The 16,415-nt window shown below is 47.2% G+C and overlaps 2 protein-coding genes across 5 annotated transcripts in view; one reads left to right on the top strand and one right to left on the bottom strand.

Moving 5' to 3' along the window:
* palmdb (palmdelphin b) overlaps positions 1-9,479 on the top strand; it is a 23,404-nt gene extending 13,925 nt beyond the window's left edge. The window contains exons 6-8 of the mRNA XM_084702492.1: positions 5,769-7,791; positions 7,962-8,053; positions 8,240-9,479. Coding sequence (XP_084558618.1) covers positions 5,769-7,791; positions 7,962-8,053; positions 8,240-8,326 — 2,202 coding nt within the window. The 3' untranslated portion in view covers positions 8,327-9,479. The remainder of the gene's footprint in view (positions 1-5,768; positions 7,792-7,961; positions 8,054-8,239) is intronic.
* On the bottom strand, positions 9,480-16,415 carry LOC146275236 (ferric reductase 1-like). 4 transcript variants are annotated; one of them, XM_084702493.1, is made up of 16 exons: positions 16,364-16,380; positions 16,130-16,221; positions 15,274-15,466; positions 14,978-15,129; positions 14,698-14,792; positions 14,323-14,464; positions 14,008-14,190; positions 13,697-13,795; positions 13,328-13,592; positions 12,956-13,071; positions 12,790-12,876; positions 11,835-11,932; positions 11,641-11,699; positions 11,394-11,537; positions 10,360-10,418; positions 9,480-10,249 (listed from the first exon to the last, which is right to left on the bottom strand). In XM_084702493.1, exons 3-16 carry the CDS (start codon positions 15,464-15,466, stop codon positions 10,157-10,159), a joined length of 1,785 nt encoding a protein of 594 aa, XP_084558619.1. In that variant the 5' UTR covers positions 16,130-16,221; positions 16,364-16,380; the 3' UTR covers positions 9,480-10,156. The 4 variants fall into 4 exon arrangements, with proteins under 4 accessions (XP_084558619.1, XP_084558620.1, XP_084558621.1 ...); XM_084702494.1 differs by lacking the exon at positions 12,790-12,876 and having other exon boundaries at positions 16,130-16,415; XM_084702495.1 differs by lacking the exon at positions 15,274-15,466 and having other exon boundaries at positions 16,130-16,407.

Here is a 16,415-nt window from a genome sequence, read left to right as displayed (position 1 = left end):
GTCAGATATACCTGTTCCACACGAAACGCAAATCGATAAAACACCCGGGGCAATTCGATATTTGTGAAATCAAGTGTATTAGAAGATATTAAACAAGAGAGCAGAAAAGAATCAGTTGGAAGATGGACTTGTCAAGTAAAACACTGAATCGTTCTCCATTTCTTTTCTCCACAGCTTTGGCAATGAGAATGGCAAAGCTAGGAGAAAAGGTGTAACCGTCAGAGTTTGAATCCTGTCCCTCCCCACCATTAATATTCCATGAAGAAAAAGGAACAGAGAATCCAATGGAACTGGGTCTTTTTCAACTTTGCACAAGAAAACAGGACTTATTAGACAGCCTTCGAAATTGAAATTGTGTGTCAATGTGTCAAGATTTAAATCAAATATTTCCTTTATTAAGTTGGTGTTATTTTGGGAACTGAAGATATGTACATTGTCGCCATGTGTAGAGATGGCTGTGTGAGTTTTGATGCCAAAGTGTTTTTTCTGCCTCTTTTTGCTGCTTTCTGTACTTTAACAGCTAATGTAGTTAGGCTTATGTTACCCTTTGTTCTGTTTCATTAAAACAAGGTTTTGAAAACCAGGTAAATGATTGCTAAACATGAAGTGCCAACGGCCATATTGGTATTAATAGAAAATAAAATAAAATATGACTCGAAATTCAAAGCACATAACCAACAAATTCATTTGCAGTGTGTTTTTAAAGTGCTGTGCCAATTTGTGTGTGAGAGTGAGAGAGAGAGAGAGAGAGAGAGAGAGAGAGAGAGAGAGAGAGAGAGAGAGAGAGAGAGAGAGAGTGGGGAGGTGGAGAAAAAACGGGAGAGAAAGGGAGAGAAAAGGAGAGAAAAGTAATTTTGCATCACTGCTCTGCTATTGGCTGCCCCCCCCCCCCTCATCCGCCCAACACACACTGACACACACACACACACACAGACAGACACTCAGTGAGAAATTGAGAGCCACCAGCCTTTACACCGCGTCCTCGCAGCCTCCTGCAGACTGCACCGGCACATCACCATCAGCACCAGGCGCTGGGAGGTAGGTTCACGCCAGCTATCAACTCTCGTTAAGTTCGCAGAGGGTTTCCCTGTCTCCAGGCTGTTGATGGATGTCAGGTATACAAGTGTGTGTTCTTTTCGGCACGGACGTGCGCTGTGTTGTCTGCAGATGCAACTGAGATCTGATCGCTGTAACTGTCAAATGCACTGTGGGTGCCTGGTGGGGATGGATATTGATCGGAAGGTGACGGTTATTTGTCTAGGGTGTGAGCATGTGCATGTGTGTGTGTGTGTGTGTGTGTGTGACAGAGAGAGAGAGAGAGAGAGAGAGAGAGAGAGAGAGAGAGAGAGAGAGAGAGAGAGAGAGAGAGAGAGAGAGAGAGAGAGAGAGAGAGAGAGAGAGAGAGATTATTAAAAATGTCTTCTGAATTACATCGATGACATCTATTTCACTGTTAGTGCCAAGTTGCAACAGTAAATACTTATATTGTGAAAGAAAGCAGTATTTCAGCTTTCTGCCTTCATAATTGCTTCTCATTTAGGTGACGTGTTGAATGGAAAACTTGGAGAAAAAAAAATGAATGATTCTGATATAGCCAAATTGTTTTAGATGCTATAAATGCAGTATATAATAGCTTCCATAGAATCATCAATTTATTCGGTAAACACCTCATCTGAATCCTGTTTGTGAAAGTTCAGAGTGAGGTGACACTATCTGGAATGTCGGAGTTAACGTGTGGTCGTGGGAGCTTTCATTAATTCTGAACAGAACATGGCAGGATTCCTAAAACATCTTACTGGAATTTATCTGCAGCTCTTTATGCTTGTTCAGACGTAAGCAGGTGTTAAGCTAAAGCAGAGAGAGCTAGAGAAGGAGACCGAAAAAAAGAGCGGGAGATAGAGAAAAAAGCTGGAGGATGTGTGTGAAAGAGAGAGAGAGAGAGAGAGAGAGAGAGAGAGAGAGAGAGAGAGAGAGAGAGAGAGAGAGAGAGAGAGAGAGAGAGAGAGAGAGAGAGAGAGAGAGAGAGAGAGAGAGAGAGAGAGAGAGAGAGAGAGAGAGAGAGAGAGAGAGAGAGAGAGAGAGAGAGAGAGAGAGAGAGAGAGAGAGAGAGAGAGAGAGAGAGAGAGAGAGAGAGAGAGAGAGAGAGAGAGAGAGAGAGAGAGAGAGAGAGAGAGAGAGAGAGAGAGAGAGAGAGAGAGAGAGAGAGAGAGAGAGAGAGAGAGAGAGAGAAAGAGAGAGAAAGAAAAAGATAGAGAAAGAAAAAGAGAGAGAGAAAAATAGAGAGAGAGAGAAAAAGAGAGAGAGAGATAATTATCTACTTCAATATACAGATGGCTGATGAAGAGGATTCAATCTCCTTCCTCTTCTCACAAGCGTCAGTGGGAAAAGGCCAGTCAAAGGCTAGGGCTCTCCAAAAAACATAGAAACTAATTCTTCCTCCATCTCTCAAGTGCTGTCACAAAGAATAGTGATAATGACCAAATATATATATAGCTACATTGGGCTAATCTGGCAAATACATTACAGCATTGTAAGATGGCTATTAATTAACAACGTATTGATCCCATTCTCTTCTCAGAGGGCTCCCCCATGCACACGTGCCTCTATTGAAGGCAAGCGTGTTCCTTCCATTATGGCCATTATGTCTTCTATGTGGAAAAAAACACCCTTTAAATGAATGAATGCAGGCAGACAGGCAGGCAGGCAGGCAGGCAGGCAGGCAGACAGACAGGCAGGCAGGCAGGCAGGCAGGCAGGCAGGCAGGCAGGCAGGCAGGCAGGCAGGCGTAACATCTCTGCCAGGCCTCCCATAGTCACACTGGGACAATCGAATGTCAAACGTAAGTGCATCTTGCCTGTTGATTGTTTCGTGAATGGAGGACATACGACCAAAACACTGTGAAAACCTCCGAAATGTTCCGTCCGACTTACAGTCCATCTGTCAATGAAGAATAACACGACAATCAATCCCTCATTGTTTTAGGGGATGGCCTGTGACCCACAGGTCACCTATCGACATCCCTGTAGCAGGAGACCTCTCTGCCGTTTCCATGGTCACACTGCCATGACCCGACACGTACACCAGTGCTTAGAGAAAACTCCCTGAGGGACACCAGTCTCTGCAGCAGGACTCATCTTAATGGCATTTCTGTCAATACATCCCTGCATCGCTTCATCATGGGTGCCATTTGACCTCGTAAAACTCCAGTGTGGGTATAATCACCAAACGACCTCATGCTGTGGACACAGTCTCTGAGAGGGGTCGGGTGCGAGGACGGTTTTGGGTTGGTCTGAAGATGATTTCTTTCTGGCGGATCTGCCTAAGGCTGCTGGTAGGTGACTGGACACGGAGAGACGGGTAATGTCACCATCTTTCTCCTCCTGGACTCCTGTTCATTTATCTGTACCTGACCAAGGAGCTAAAAATCTGAAAAGAAATGCTCTTGGTTTTAGTTAACGTCGCGATAATCGGAAACAGAAGTCTATATTTTAGGGAGTCGGACAAGCGAAACCAGTTTTCCCTTGAACTTAAGTAAATATCTACTCCATTCGTATTTCTATTTATTCTTCATTCTATTGACTTAATATGGAGACAGAATATCCCTTTAACACCTTTGTCTGCATGGCTCTAAATGCCTTTTTTCTGATGCAAATGGCATTGACACTGCATTACTTACTTCACATTATTCGAGACTCGGGTGTCAGAGCTGAGAGTCTGTGAGGAGGTGGACACTGGAACACTAGCTGAGATATGCACTAAGTGTTATGCCTACCAAGGGTTGCCATGGTAATCGGCAATGCTCAGTCTGTCATTCTCTCTGTGAAAGATTTCACAGACTTTTGCTTGGCTTTTTTTGTTGGGCTTGCAGGTACATCGATAGCTGAGATTGGTTTTATGTGGTTAGGTTACGGAGCGGATGTGAACCTTGACATTACTCCAATATCTGTTGTGTGACATCTGTGTTTGTTACTGTACTGTGTCTATAAAGATACTGTAGGTGTGGTGTTGAGAGGGAGAGAGAAACAGTATTTTGTCTCTGTGAAATGGTGGTGTTGATTCAGCTGACAGCGAAGGTACAATATCACACTGTCAACTGCCAAATTATTCAGCCACGTCAACACTTTAGACAGGAGGAGCAATAAAGCATTATTGCTGTGAGATCCGATCACTTGCATTAACAACTATTCCTTCATGGAATATTTACAGGTGCTGACTTTTACAAGAGACAGTATGTCTACGATTTTGACTGAGAGTAAAGGCTGAGCTACTGATACAAGATTGAAGGTCGGATAAATAACCTTTTCTGCCTTTTGGACATTGTCCTCCTTCGAGCTCTGGTCTGCTCTGGAATGTGCCTACAGGGAGGGGTCCTGGGGAGAGTCACAGGATGAGGATTACAGGGATTGGAGGTTGGCTGTCCTTACTGTGGAGTGTCAGCACGGCGGGCCTTTCTGGTAAAGCCCGCCCTGGGGTTGCTGATGAATCCCATGAGCTTTGAGGGTGAAAGTGCCCAAGGCCTGGGATCAGCATCGCTGCGGCACTTGGCAGGCTGACACTGGTGACATCACTGTCGGAGAAGTCAACGGAAACCCGGCCTGTTTTTGTGTGTGTGTGTGTGTGGGGGGGGAGGGGGTCACCCCAAATGATGGACTCAAGCAGTTTAATTATTGGAATTCCATACCCGGTGTTGACCTACCAGTCAATCCTCATGACTGACAATTACTCACAAGGTATTGATATGACAGTGTTGGCCAGATTCAGCACGGGGCAGCTGGCATGGGCGTGTGGGGTGTGTTGTTTTTCCCTGGGCTCACCTCTCCTGACTCCCTCGCCATTCTCCAGAGTCCTTCTGGTGTGACACAGCTAATCGACTGCAGGGACACAGCGCGGTGTGTGGGCGACAGCGTCGGTCCCCGCAGTCTTACATAACGGAACATCTCATTCAGCTGGCTTTGCGCTCTGCCTCCCTTACTCTGTTCATAACCCACTTTGCGGAATGATTCACATCAATAGTAAACAAACTACCTTCACTCCGCACCCCCTCCCCCTTCGTTATTTCATCTGAAGCCTCTTGTCTCCCCTGGGCCTTTGGTTACAAAGAGTTGGAGGGCCCTTGATGGGAGACAGAAGTGCCTTTTTTAACATTAGCATATAATGCTGGACTGGCTTTTGTGCCAGCCATTAGAAGTCAGATGAATAGTATTTACACTGGGATAAACAGATATTGTGGGCTGTGTCATCGTGTTTACAACATTGTTCTCATCCAGGATATTATGTGATTAATTAGCATATTTACCACGGTATGCAGTGTAGTAGTTATATGGCGCAATTTCAGAGATCCTAGAGAATGGGTGGAGCACGACGATTCTGTGTGCTTGAATAAAAACCTTTGTTGGGTGTTGTAGCGGGTGAAACACAAAGCCACCTCAGCAGTCAGATCACAACAGAAAGTATGTTCTGAGGTGAGTAGCAGGGTTGGGAGGTGTCTTGTAAAGAACGTGTGTTAAGGGATTTACAGCTCACTGGGGAAATAAAGGGGGAGAAAAATAAACATTCACAACGGCCGATGACGCTGAGGTAAAAGAGGCAGCCACAAATGTAAAGCCAAGCTGTCAAACCGTGTCAAAGTTAGACAGAGAGAGAGGCAAATTATTTTCATTTCCAAAGTGCGATACTCAGCAATCCTGCTTTCAGCGGGGGACCAGGCTAACAGGCCCCAGTCTCCCTCTCTGACGAAGGAATTATTCATTCCTTTATTCCCTTTTCAGAGAGCTACGGCTGTGGTGGAAGGCACGGACGAAAACGGAGCGAGGGAAAGCTGCAGTAGCCCCGAGAATCTCAATCCAGACAAACCCAGATCCGACACAGAGTTAGTTGCCATGGAGACGAGCGAACAACCTGAGGTGGCCAAGGTAACGGACTGCGAAGAGGAGCTGGCCTTGTGTGAATCACCTGAAAAACACAGTGCAGAAGACGAACGGGTTGGCCTCGACGACGACTGCCTGGTTTCCCAAGGAAAAAAGGCCATGGTCGACATCCTGAAAGAGCTGCCGACCGGTTCTATCGAGATGGAGGAGCTGGAAGGCCTGGGGAACGGCCACAGACCCTGTCAGAGAGAAGCCCTGATCCTCGACACGGCCCGCGACGAACTCAACAGAAACGAATCGATCAACTCGTCCGTCTCTGACACGCTGTCCAGCGCGGACAGCGTGTACGAAAACGAGGCTCATCGCAAGAGGCAGGACACCCAGGAACAGGACCCGGTCGAGGACCCCCTGCCCGGCCCTGAGGAGGACACGACCGGCGTCCACACCGCCGAGCCCTATGTGTGTGAGGACGACGCCTGCGACCCTCTGGCCGAGGACGTCCCAGAGGAGTCCATCCTGGAGCAGTACATCCGAGAGGAGGCCTTGTCCGACGTCTCCAACGAGGAGTACCCGGAGGAGCTTGACGAGTGTCTGAGGGTGGAGATCGCCGCCGCCTCGTCCGACAGCGACGGCGATGACAAATGGCGGGCCATTTTCTCCTCGTCCATCAACAGGGAGGACGATGACTCGTACTTGGACAGCTTGCAGCTCAGCGCGCAAGAGCTGTTTGTCCAGAAGGTTGAGGTGAACAACATGCAAAACCATGCCGACGGCTGCCCAGGAGATGAGGACCTGGAGACCAAACAGGAAGAGGATGTCGTCGTCGTGGAGCAACCAGACGACATCAATTACAACGGGACCCCTACGCAGGAAGTGATCTTTGACGCGTTGACCCTCCACGACCTATCACAGAACGCAGACAGCGACGAGGAGGAAAAACCCAATAACACACACCCACATCCCCACCACGCCACGGGCGACCCCAACAAGAAGATGCCCAAGGATTTCTGCGTGATCCAAGAGACCAAGAGCGAGAACGTCAGCACGGAGCATGTGGACTTCCAGCTGGCCCGAAGGCAGTGGCTCGAGATGGAAGAGCAGACCAAAAACCAGGTCCTCTCACCCACCAGCAAGACCCCCACCTTCCATGGCAGCCACAGCTTCATGTACACCCCAGTAAGGAACATTGACAGGCCCAAGAAGGACCCTAGTCTGGAAAACCTTCCCCTGCTAGGAGACCACCCTCACACCCAGTTCAGCCCCTGCTCTGAAGACTCTGGCCTGGATGACTCCAGCTACAGGTCCCCCTACGATGACCCGGAGACCCCCGTGGAAAAGGAGATCCGCCTGGCCATGGAGAGAGAGGAGAGCTTCCGGAAGGAGCGGGGCTTCTCCAAGACGTTCAAAACCACGGAATCGCCGCAGGTGAGGATCCCCAAATCCCCCAGCGCCCCCCTGACGCCGTCCTTCATCATCACCTCCTCGCCGGCGAAGGCGCCGCTCGACCAGATGGCGGGGAGCAGCGTTGTCATCCTGGAGCCTGGCCATGACGACTGTCCAGCGAGCCCGCGTCACGGCGGCAGCGCACGCACCCTCTCGGCCCGCACGGGCGAATGGCGTTCGGATGAGAGTCACAGCTCCAGCTCGAACCTCATCATCCTGGAGACGTCCAACCTGATCGTCCGCAGTGCGTCCGAGTTCTGCCTGAACAAGGCCAGCGACGAGGAGCAGCCGCAGGAGAAGGGCTTCCTGCAGAACCCCTTCTTCAAGCTGCGCTCGCGGTCCACGCTGTCGCTGGTGGACGAGGAGATCAAGATGGTGAAGCAGAGAGAGGAGGAGCTGAGGAGAGAGAGGGCCGGCATGTACACCAAAACAGGCCTGGTGACCCCAAATATGATGGACAGCTTGTCGTTTGAAAACTCAGGTGAGCCGACACACAAAACCTTTCTCACCAAACCACATAATGAACTCAAATATAATATATGATTAACAATTTGACGTTTTACGTTGAGATATTCATGTCAAAAACCTCACCTGCACTTTGTATGTTTATTTTAGCCATGCGTGTGGAAATTCATGTTTCTCTTGTTTCAGTTGATGTTCCTATGAAGTGCAAGTCCTCTCCATCGTCACCGATGAAAACACCATACAAGATGGATCGCTCCGCGCTCTCCTGTGATCACAGAGTAAGTTGTATTTCTAGTAAACACTTGAAGTGTCAGGGTCCCATGATGATGTCAGCCATAATATGGAATAATTTGAGGTTGCTTTCTTTGGTAATGGCATACATTGTAGTCTCCAAGTTGGTTAATGATACATTCGGCCATGTTCCATCGAAAAAACAAGGTGGTTAACCCACGTTTCTCTCTCAGTTTCCAGAGGTGTACACCGGTGGGCGGCGCAAGAGCGCCATGGCACTGCGCTGGGAGGCCGGGGAGTTCGCAAACAATGATGACTGAACACCAACAGAATGCAGCTGATCCTTATGAAAACACGTTCTTGTCCAATTTCAGCTGTTTTACCAGATCTCAATGCTGTGCTATAAACTCCAGTTTGTTTCTTGTTGCAACATGCTGTTTCATCGCTCGCTGCTTCTGTGTTGTTGATGAACCTCTGGAAAGAGACAGAGACAGACTTGTGGGCAACGTTTATTGACGAGACTATAGATCATGTATAGACACTAGCTATCAGCAAAGTGAACTGCAACTCTGTTGTTATCCAACAGCAAGATATGGTAAGTGGATTTTGTAAGTTTTTATTGATAGTTGAGCGTCTATATATTTTCTATAGAGGGGACCTCTTTTTGAAGTGACTATTGCAGTGTATGTTTACCAAGATGCCTATGTAATCTGAATGTAAAGTTTAGTCCACAGTTGCAAACGTTTTCTGACATTTCCATGTAAAGCAAATCTGAAGACATATTTTAATGTATTGTCTCGCTAAAGACTGTATTTATTGTATTTTCGTACTGTGTATTCCTCTGAAACAAATTATGTGGTTTCCAGACAATCTTGTAGAATTGTGCCAGGCCTGCATATTCTCAACACAATACAATGCAAAAACAATTTTCTCGATTAATTCAAAACAAATGAACATTACTTTACAGTATAGCCAGGTACGATACAAAAAAAAAGATTTTTAAACAGTATTGACGTCTGTTATGGATTTCTTTTTTTTCTTGTCCTAAAAACACTATATAAAGGCACTATTGGGACTTTCTGCATACCAAACTCAAGCAGAGGCATCTCTGCAATGCACCAGACTGGTCCACTGGTCTACCTCGAAAAATCCATGAAGTCAAATACATGTTCCAGTCAATTAGAAGTTTTTTTTCAAAGAAGGAAATACTGACTCCTGTTCATTTTATTCACATTTCTCAAAGCTGCTTCTGTCATTGTTTTTCCATTTCATACAATTTGTTTGTAAGCTTCATTGTTCCTGTCCCAGTTTAGAAGTCACCAGAGTTGCTTGCTTACATTGGATCACTCTGTATGAGAGAAGCACTGTGGTTGTCCTTTTTATGATTCTCTTCTGCGGGTGAATTTCTTTGCATTCTCAAAGCAAATGTATAAGAGGATATAGTGCAACAATAAATATATATGACCAATTCCATTTACGCTTCATCAATAACATTTTATTGACCAGTACACACACACAAACACAAAAAAGTGATCCAGTGCTCTAATCAGAAGAAAATTCCCACAAATGGCTGAAGGCACTTGCAGTCACAGTGGTGACATACTGAGGCGATCTCAAGAGCACAATTAGCATGCGCACATTTGAATGTAATTGGCTGGAACGAGTTGTCGCTTCAGCAAAAAGCACCGAAGAAACACTAATGAGCAGCACTATGTAGGATACCAGCAGAAAGCCCAGTCCTTTTCTGCGAGGCGAGCTGGAGGAGGTATTAAGCGGCACACGGTGAAACTGCAACACGTACAGCATCAACATGGTTGTGCCAATCAAGCCCCTTTGAGATACCAAATGATTAACATTTTGATTTGAGTTGTTCACATGTAATATGGGGTATTTATTCAAACAAGCAGAAGAAATACTAAATAAATCACAGCAGAAGTGTGTTGTTGAACAGAGACTTTTGATCCAGTGTGCGTTCCTTAAAATGATTTTTAAACAAATCATTCAAATCTGACAATGTCAGAGGCAGTGCCGTGCTAAATAGCACCATTTTGGCTTGTGTGGAAAAAATGATTAACAATTCTGGTACACAAATGACGTACCTGTAATCACAATAAATTAGAATACTTATTATAAAACTTTAACATTTCTAGTTACACATTTGCAATAGTACTTAGAAGGATAGCCAGGAATGTCACGTTTCCCAAAAGGAACACGGCCAGGACAACCTTTTTATACGGAGTCGCCTGAGAAGGAGGAGAAAAATGACAATCCCATTTTAAAAGATGAGAGCGAAACAGAGCAGAATGTAAATCTAGAAAGTCATCAGTCAGTCCGATTTCCAGCTCAGTCTCACCTGTTTCTCCCTCTGCTCCTCCTCAACCTGAGTGACCAAGATCTCCTTGTCCTCTGATCCTGTAAAATAGTGGAAACTGTGAACTGACTACATACTGACTGTTAACTGAAAAATACATTGCATTAATTCATGTAGCAGACAAAAGGTGCTGTCGGGTAGAGCAGTGCCACGTAGAAAAGAGTAGAGTACATGTGGTTATAGACCCTGTGGGGTATTAGTCAAAAACAAGAACATCCTTTACAATGTTCTGAACATTCAGTCTGCAATATAGAAGACCAACGGCCAGAGATGACATTTCAAAGCCGAATGGTATTAACGCCCACGCATTAAAGAAGTAGGCTTGTGTTTTTTCCACTTCTGCTTTGAATGGAATTGACAATTAGGTGTGCTTCGCCTCTGAGCATGAAACATTCAAATAGGCGCACATTGTTCTGTGTGTTCCTTTTCTGTTGTTTCAAGTTCTTCCAGGTTCAACTGAAGGTTTAATATCAAGTGGTCAGTCTTTTTTTTGGTACCTGGTAATAGTGGTGTTGGTGAAGACATCTACTGTAAATGCAAACTCAGCACCACTGACTCCACAAGCTCGACTACTACCAACTACTCCAATGAAAAGCTAGCGCTTCGCTGACTCGGGTGGCTTGTATGTATACCCAAGGAGTGAGTTTAAGTGAGTCTATGAAGACCAACAATGGATTTTGGTGTTTCAAAACCCATTGACACTGTTTGACTATGTTTAGCTTGTGTTCTGCTCCTCTCTCTTACCAACCGTCTCTGGAGGAGGGGATCCCTCTCTGAATTGCTCACCCATTGGGAGTTTTTCCTTGTCTTCCTTGAGAGTTTAGGTTGGTTGAGGGGCAGTTCTATGGGCGTATGTGAAGCCCTCTGTGACATGCTTGCGTGTAAAAGGGGCTATACAAATACATTTAAGTTGAGTTTAACTCGTCCACGCTTGTATTTCAAACATGTCGTTTGTTGCCCCCTAAACGCCACGGGTACCAAAAGTTACATCCCAGCAAGAGAGGAGAGAGGCACACCTTTGGCGAGCGATCTTCTCGTAAGGAGCTCCAGGAGCAGGTGGGTCACGACCAACCAGGCCACCCAGCCGGACAGCACGGCCGTAGGCCAGGGGCTGGGCAGGAGCAGGGCCTGCTGCTGGGGTCCCAGGAACATGGCTGCAACTGCAGGAGACAGAGTGTGAGGAAGGAGACTGGGGGTTCCTGTGTGATCGTCACCATCATCACCACCTCCACCATCATCGTCATTCGGATCATCCTCCCTTACCAGCCAGGACCTGTGCAGCGATGCCTGTCCCCAGATGCATCCAGTTGAAGATGTACCTCCTGAGGAACGAAATCGATCGATTCAATGCATTGGGTCAATAGATGCAGACATTGCACTGCCCGGACATAATATAGCGTTTTGCTGGTTCATACCCCACAAGCATGTCCGGGCTGGGTAGAATCGGGGTCTCTTACCGTGAGGAGTCAGGGGCCGGTCTGATGAAGGCCATGGTGGGCTGGATCACGGACAACGCCATGACGGTACTGCCAAGGTAAGGGTGGGGGCCGGCACGCTGTAGGGGTGGGGCAGAGGGGCGTGTTGGAACTAACCTTGAACAAACGTTCCACTCCCCATCCACCGAACTTATCAGTACTCGAAGGTTGAGGGGTGAAACGTATGTGGGGGGGGGGACCTGGGGGAGGGGGGGTCTGTTGAGGTTGATATTCAAGTACGACTCAAAGCAGAGCAGCGTTATCAGTGCTGATGAGACCTTCCTGTGATGTGTGATCCGAGAGCATTGTGGTTGCTGGGGTGCAGAAAATACAGCTTCAAAAGTTGGTCATCTAGGTACATACGCACTCATAAAATATTCAACTCGGGTCTCTGTTCTCAGAGAAAGAGGGACCCCTAGTGGTCATTTGAAAGCATGGCTCAGAAAACAAGAGTGAAATCAATAGCACAGAGGGCATTAGGCAGACACACAACAAAGGCTTCTCAGTGAGGTTGATGGGTCCAAGTCAAATTACCGTTCTTACTCCAGGTTCATAACTTCAGGAATGCAAGCCAGTGTTCCTGAAGTTGTGAGTCAGGCGTGACAAATACTTTGGTGGATCGCAGGCATGCTCAACACACCAACCCTTCCCTCTCCCTCTCCCTCTCTCTACCAGGGTGGCACAACATGTGACCACACAACTGACTCACACAGACAGACGGGTGAAGGAGGCGCAGGGAGAAAAACAGAGAGAGAGGAGGGAGAGAAACAGAGAGGAGAGAGAGAGAGACCGTCACCCAGCCAACCAGACAGGAAGGAGAGGAGCGTGGTGCATTGTTGAACATTGACTCATTACCAGCTGGCGTTGCAGAATCCTACAGGCGGCCATTAAAGTAAGAAGCAGGATAAGACCGGCTTGGAGGGCCGAGCAGACTCACCTTGCTCCATCCTCCTCTGTAGATGAAGGGTAAGGTGAACCCCACACAGGTCAGCACCACAGACGCGGCCATCAGGCCTCTATGCACCTGCAGGCACGCATTCGCATCATCGTCATTGAGAACAGGGAGAAAGACTGTGTTGTGTGTTGATGCCGAAGGGCTGTACCTGGAACCAGATCTTCTGCCCACATGCAGTCCTCTCCGGCCAGTCTGCTTTGAAGTGGCGAGCGACCACAACCCCGGTGCTGACAGTAAACATCCAGGCTACAAGCATCAAGGCACCTGGAGACAGACGGAGAGGGATTCAGAGCTCAGAGCTGTGGGGAAGCCCAGCCTTGCTGGAAGGGCTGAGCTTTCATAGCCAGGTATAGACCACCGCAAGTATGTGTATGTATATGACTGCTTGAGAATGGATGGGGAGGTAGCACGGGTTGAGGTGGTAATTGGAATTTCCTTTCATTTAAGGCCTTTTATTATCCGTTTTTGTTTTTTTATATGATGTATTATCAGGAGTTAGAACTGGGTTATGTGCACTCACCATGGAACTTGATCATCAAAGGTGATCGTGAGCCAATCAGATCCTCAGGAGTGCTTGTTAGGACCTTTGGATTGGTGGAAATCAAAGGCTGGCGGTCGTGTCTATGTATGGCGCCGTTTTCGGACCTGCCGTGAGCTAGAAACAGGAAGAAGCTCTGGTCCAGATTGAACCTGCCGTCGCTCTGTTGCGCGGTCCGCACGTTTCTACGGAAACGACACTGGATGACCCCGTCAGAGATCCTCCAGGCCCGTTCTGACAGAACATCCTGGGTGAAACACAGAGAGAAAGTTCCGGGGTTAAATCAGCCCCCTGTTTCCACATGTATTCCAACGGGAGCAGGCGTGCGGGAGTCCATGTGTGTGTGTCCACCTTCTCTGCCGGCACAGGGTGCGTTCGTCCCGAGACGTAGGCAGCGTCGATGTTCACGCTCTCGCCGTCTGTCACACACAGGTACACGTCATCGTCACCCTACAAACAGACAGACACATCACCTGCTGTAATACCTGGAGGGCCAAGGAGCATCGTTCCTATCAGCCCTCTGAGGGATAACTCGAGTCGACAAACACTGTGGCGCCATCTACTGACAGTTTTACGCTTTTATCCAAGCGCCCTGCGCACTCGGGTATGTTAAGTGCGGAACTGCTTCTTCTTGGGTCGAGTGATGCGGTCTCTGTACGAACCATCCATTTGTCTAGTGACAGGGCGAAGGACATGTATCCCTCCGCCGGCCCGCTCAGCTCAAAGAGCACAGTGTTTCCCTCCGGGGTGAAGGACAGGAAGAAGCAGTGCAGGTCGGCCTCTGGGTCACAGCCCACGGGGTCCCGCAAACACGACTTGCTGCTGCCGCAGCCAACCGAGGTGAACTGAGGTGGAGGAAGACAGCTATAATCACTGTGTGAATCGACACTCTCCTCTCCTTGCCTTCTCTCCTTTCCCCTCCCCTACGCTCCACTCCCTCTGCCTCCCCTCCCCTCCCCACCAAGATGGCGACTCACAGGACTGTGCAGTGGAGATGGGGTGGGGGGTTTAGAGGTGGAGGCAGAGGGGCTAGGAGGTTCCGGAGTCGTGCCCTTTAGAGACAACACAGGACCAGGGACCTTCACCCAATACTCCTTATATTTGTGCACCACCGTCACCCTGATACAAGAACACAGGCATGCACAGGTAGTAGAACATTGAATAGGTCCAAAAATCTATTGAAAACACAGTACAACCAGTGGTGTTGTATTTCAAAAGGTACACAAGCGTTTGACACAGTAAGTAGTACATAATGAATGTGAAACCAAAATGCCATCTTTTATGCAGGAGGCAAACTGAGAGGGTTGGTTGACTAACTGTTTCAGACGGGAACAGAAGTGGAGATTACTCACAGGATTTGAACTTTTTCTGGAGGGTTCCTTGGACATTCCCACAGAGCCCGGACCTCTGTCTTTTTGGAATCGCTGGTGTGGCTTACTGCGGATCCCTTCAAATGACAGGGTTGGTTGGCAACCATAGACACACAACGTTTTTTCACCAAACCCCACATTACTGTCAGGAAAGCTCGACCAAAAATCGAGACAAGTAAAACCTATTTTTCTTGGTTTGTTATGCCATAACTAAGGTAAAGCCAGGGGGATTAGAGGCCAGTCAGTCAGGCCTTCACAGTACCTGTGCGTGGCCACAGCGCAGCAGCTGGGAAACAGCCGGGTTGACCAGGATGAACGACCCTACAGGAGATCCAGTGGGGTTCCCAGCATCCCTTGCTTCCATCAGGAAGCCCTTAAAGTAGCCTGACCCAGAAGTGGCGACGGATAACGTCACTGCGGATGAGCAGGAAAAAATTAATAAAAAATAACACCTCAAAATGCTGCAATATCGGTCTTACTACCTTCTACTGTATGCAAAAAGATGTTTTGCTCACATGGTTGTCTAAGGATTGAACTAAACACTCTGCGGGCAGTTACCTGTTATATTGTCCCCAGGACCAAAAGTCGAAGTGTGTACAGAGATGTTGTAAGGAGCAGGTAGGGGGCTGGACACAGAGCCATGCACTGGCACCATGTCCCCACAGGCCTGGGAAACCTTCCCATTGCTAAAGCCAGAAACTGGCCCCATACACACAGCCACTACCACTGACAAGAGATGCAAGGCCAGCATCTGAAAAGACAGAGACATTTCATTAGAGAAGGTCTTTTAAGAATACTATAAGGAACCTTCTGGAAACAACCTGGGAGATTAAATAACCCTTTGTCTAAATTTAAGTGGATTTAAGTAAGTTTATCCAAGACTGGACACTGACTAATAGCACCTGACTGGATCCTGTACATGTGTTCCGTTTAGGATCACGGGAAGGGAATTTATGATGTTTTTTCTTCCTCTTAAAATTGCGTAAGTGATGTATTTTATCAGCCTGTTGCAGACGGAAAACCGAGCTGGTCTCAGAGATAATGAAGGGGTTTCTTGATAAATGTGTGCCGTTTCTCAATAAACTTTACACCAAATTGACCATGTAAACACAAATTTACGAACAATTGTCGTATAGGATAACACTTTGAATGCAACACCTATCGATACACCCAGAACACTGCCAGATGAGTAGGCCTATATATAAGTATTGTTGCCTCGAAGTCAATTGCAAGGCGTATTGCTCAAAGGCTCTCTTCGTACACCGCCACACAAGTGTCCGCATAGTTCACAGAGTGAAAGGAAAGTTGTTATTCAAGAAGCTGATCAACTATTGGCAAACATTATCTAAGTGTTTATGTAATTGACTTGAAGTTCGTATTTGTAAAGCTGATATGGATATCAATATCTTCTTACCTCGTTTCAGTTTCCTTGAACTTATTCATGTAAGATTCCCCGACCACACTGAAAAAGGGGGCGGTCTTTAGCCTACTCTATCAGTGGGTCGCCTGGGGTAGGCACAAAGATTATTCAAAGTTGGCCATTTGGTCCGTATTTTGACTTCAGATTGTATTTTTTCAGTAAGTAACCAATTGTTTGTTTTAATTATTCTACATGAAATACATTTAAGCTGAGCCAGCAATAACTTACAACAAGCAAGTCTTATCCGGATGTTTCACAAAAAAAGCTATTGTAAACCACC

The sequence above is a fragment of the Hypomesus nipponensis genome, chromosome 8 (assembly GCF_054491055.1).
Source record: "Hypomesus nipponensis isolate SF chromosome 8, ASM5449105v1, whole genome shotgun sequence".
In the NCBI taxonomy this organism is placed as follows: Eukaryota; Metazoa; Chordata; class Actinopteri; order Osmeriformes; family Osmeridae; genus Hypomesus; species Hypomesus nipponensis.
This window is presented reverse-complemented; position numbering and strand designations above follow the sequence as displayed.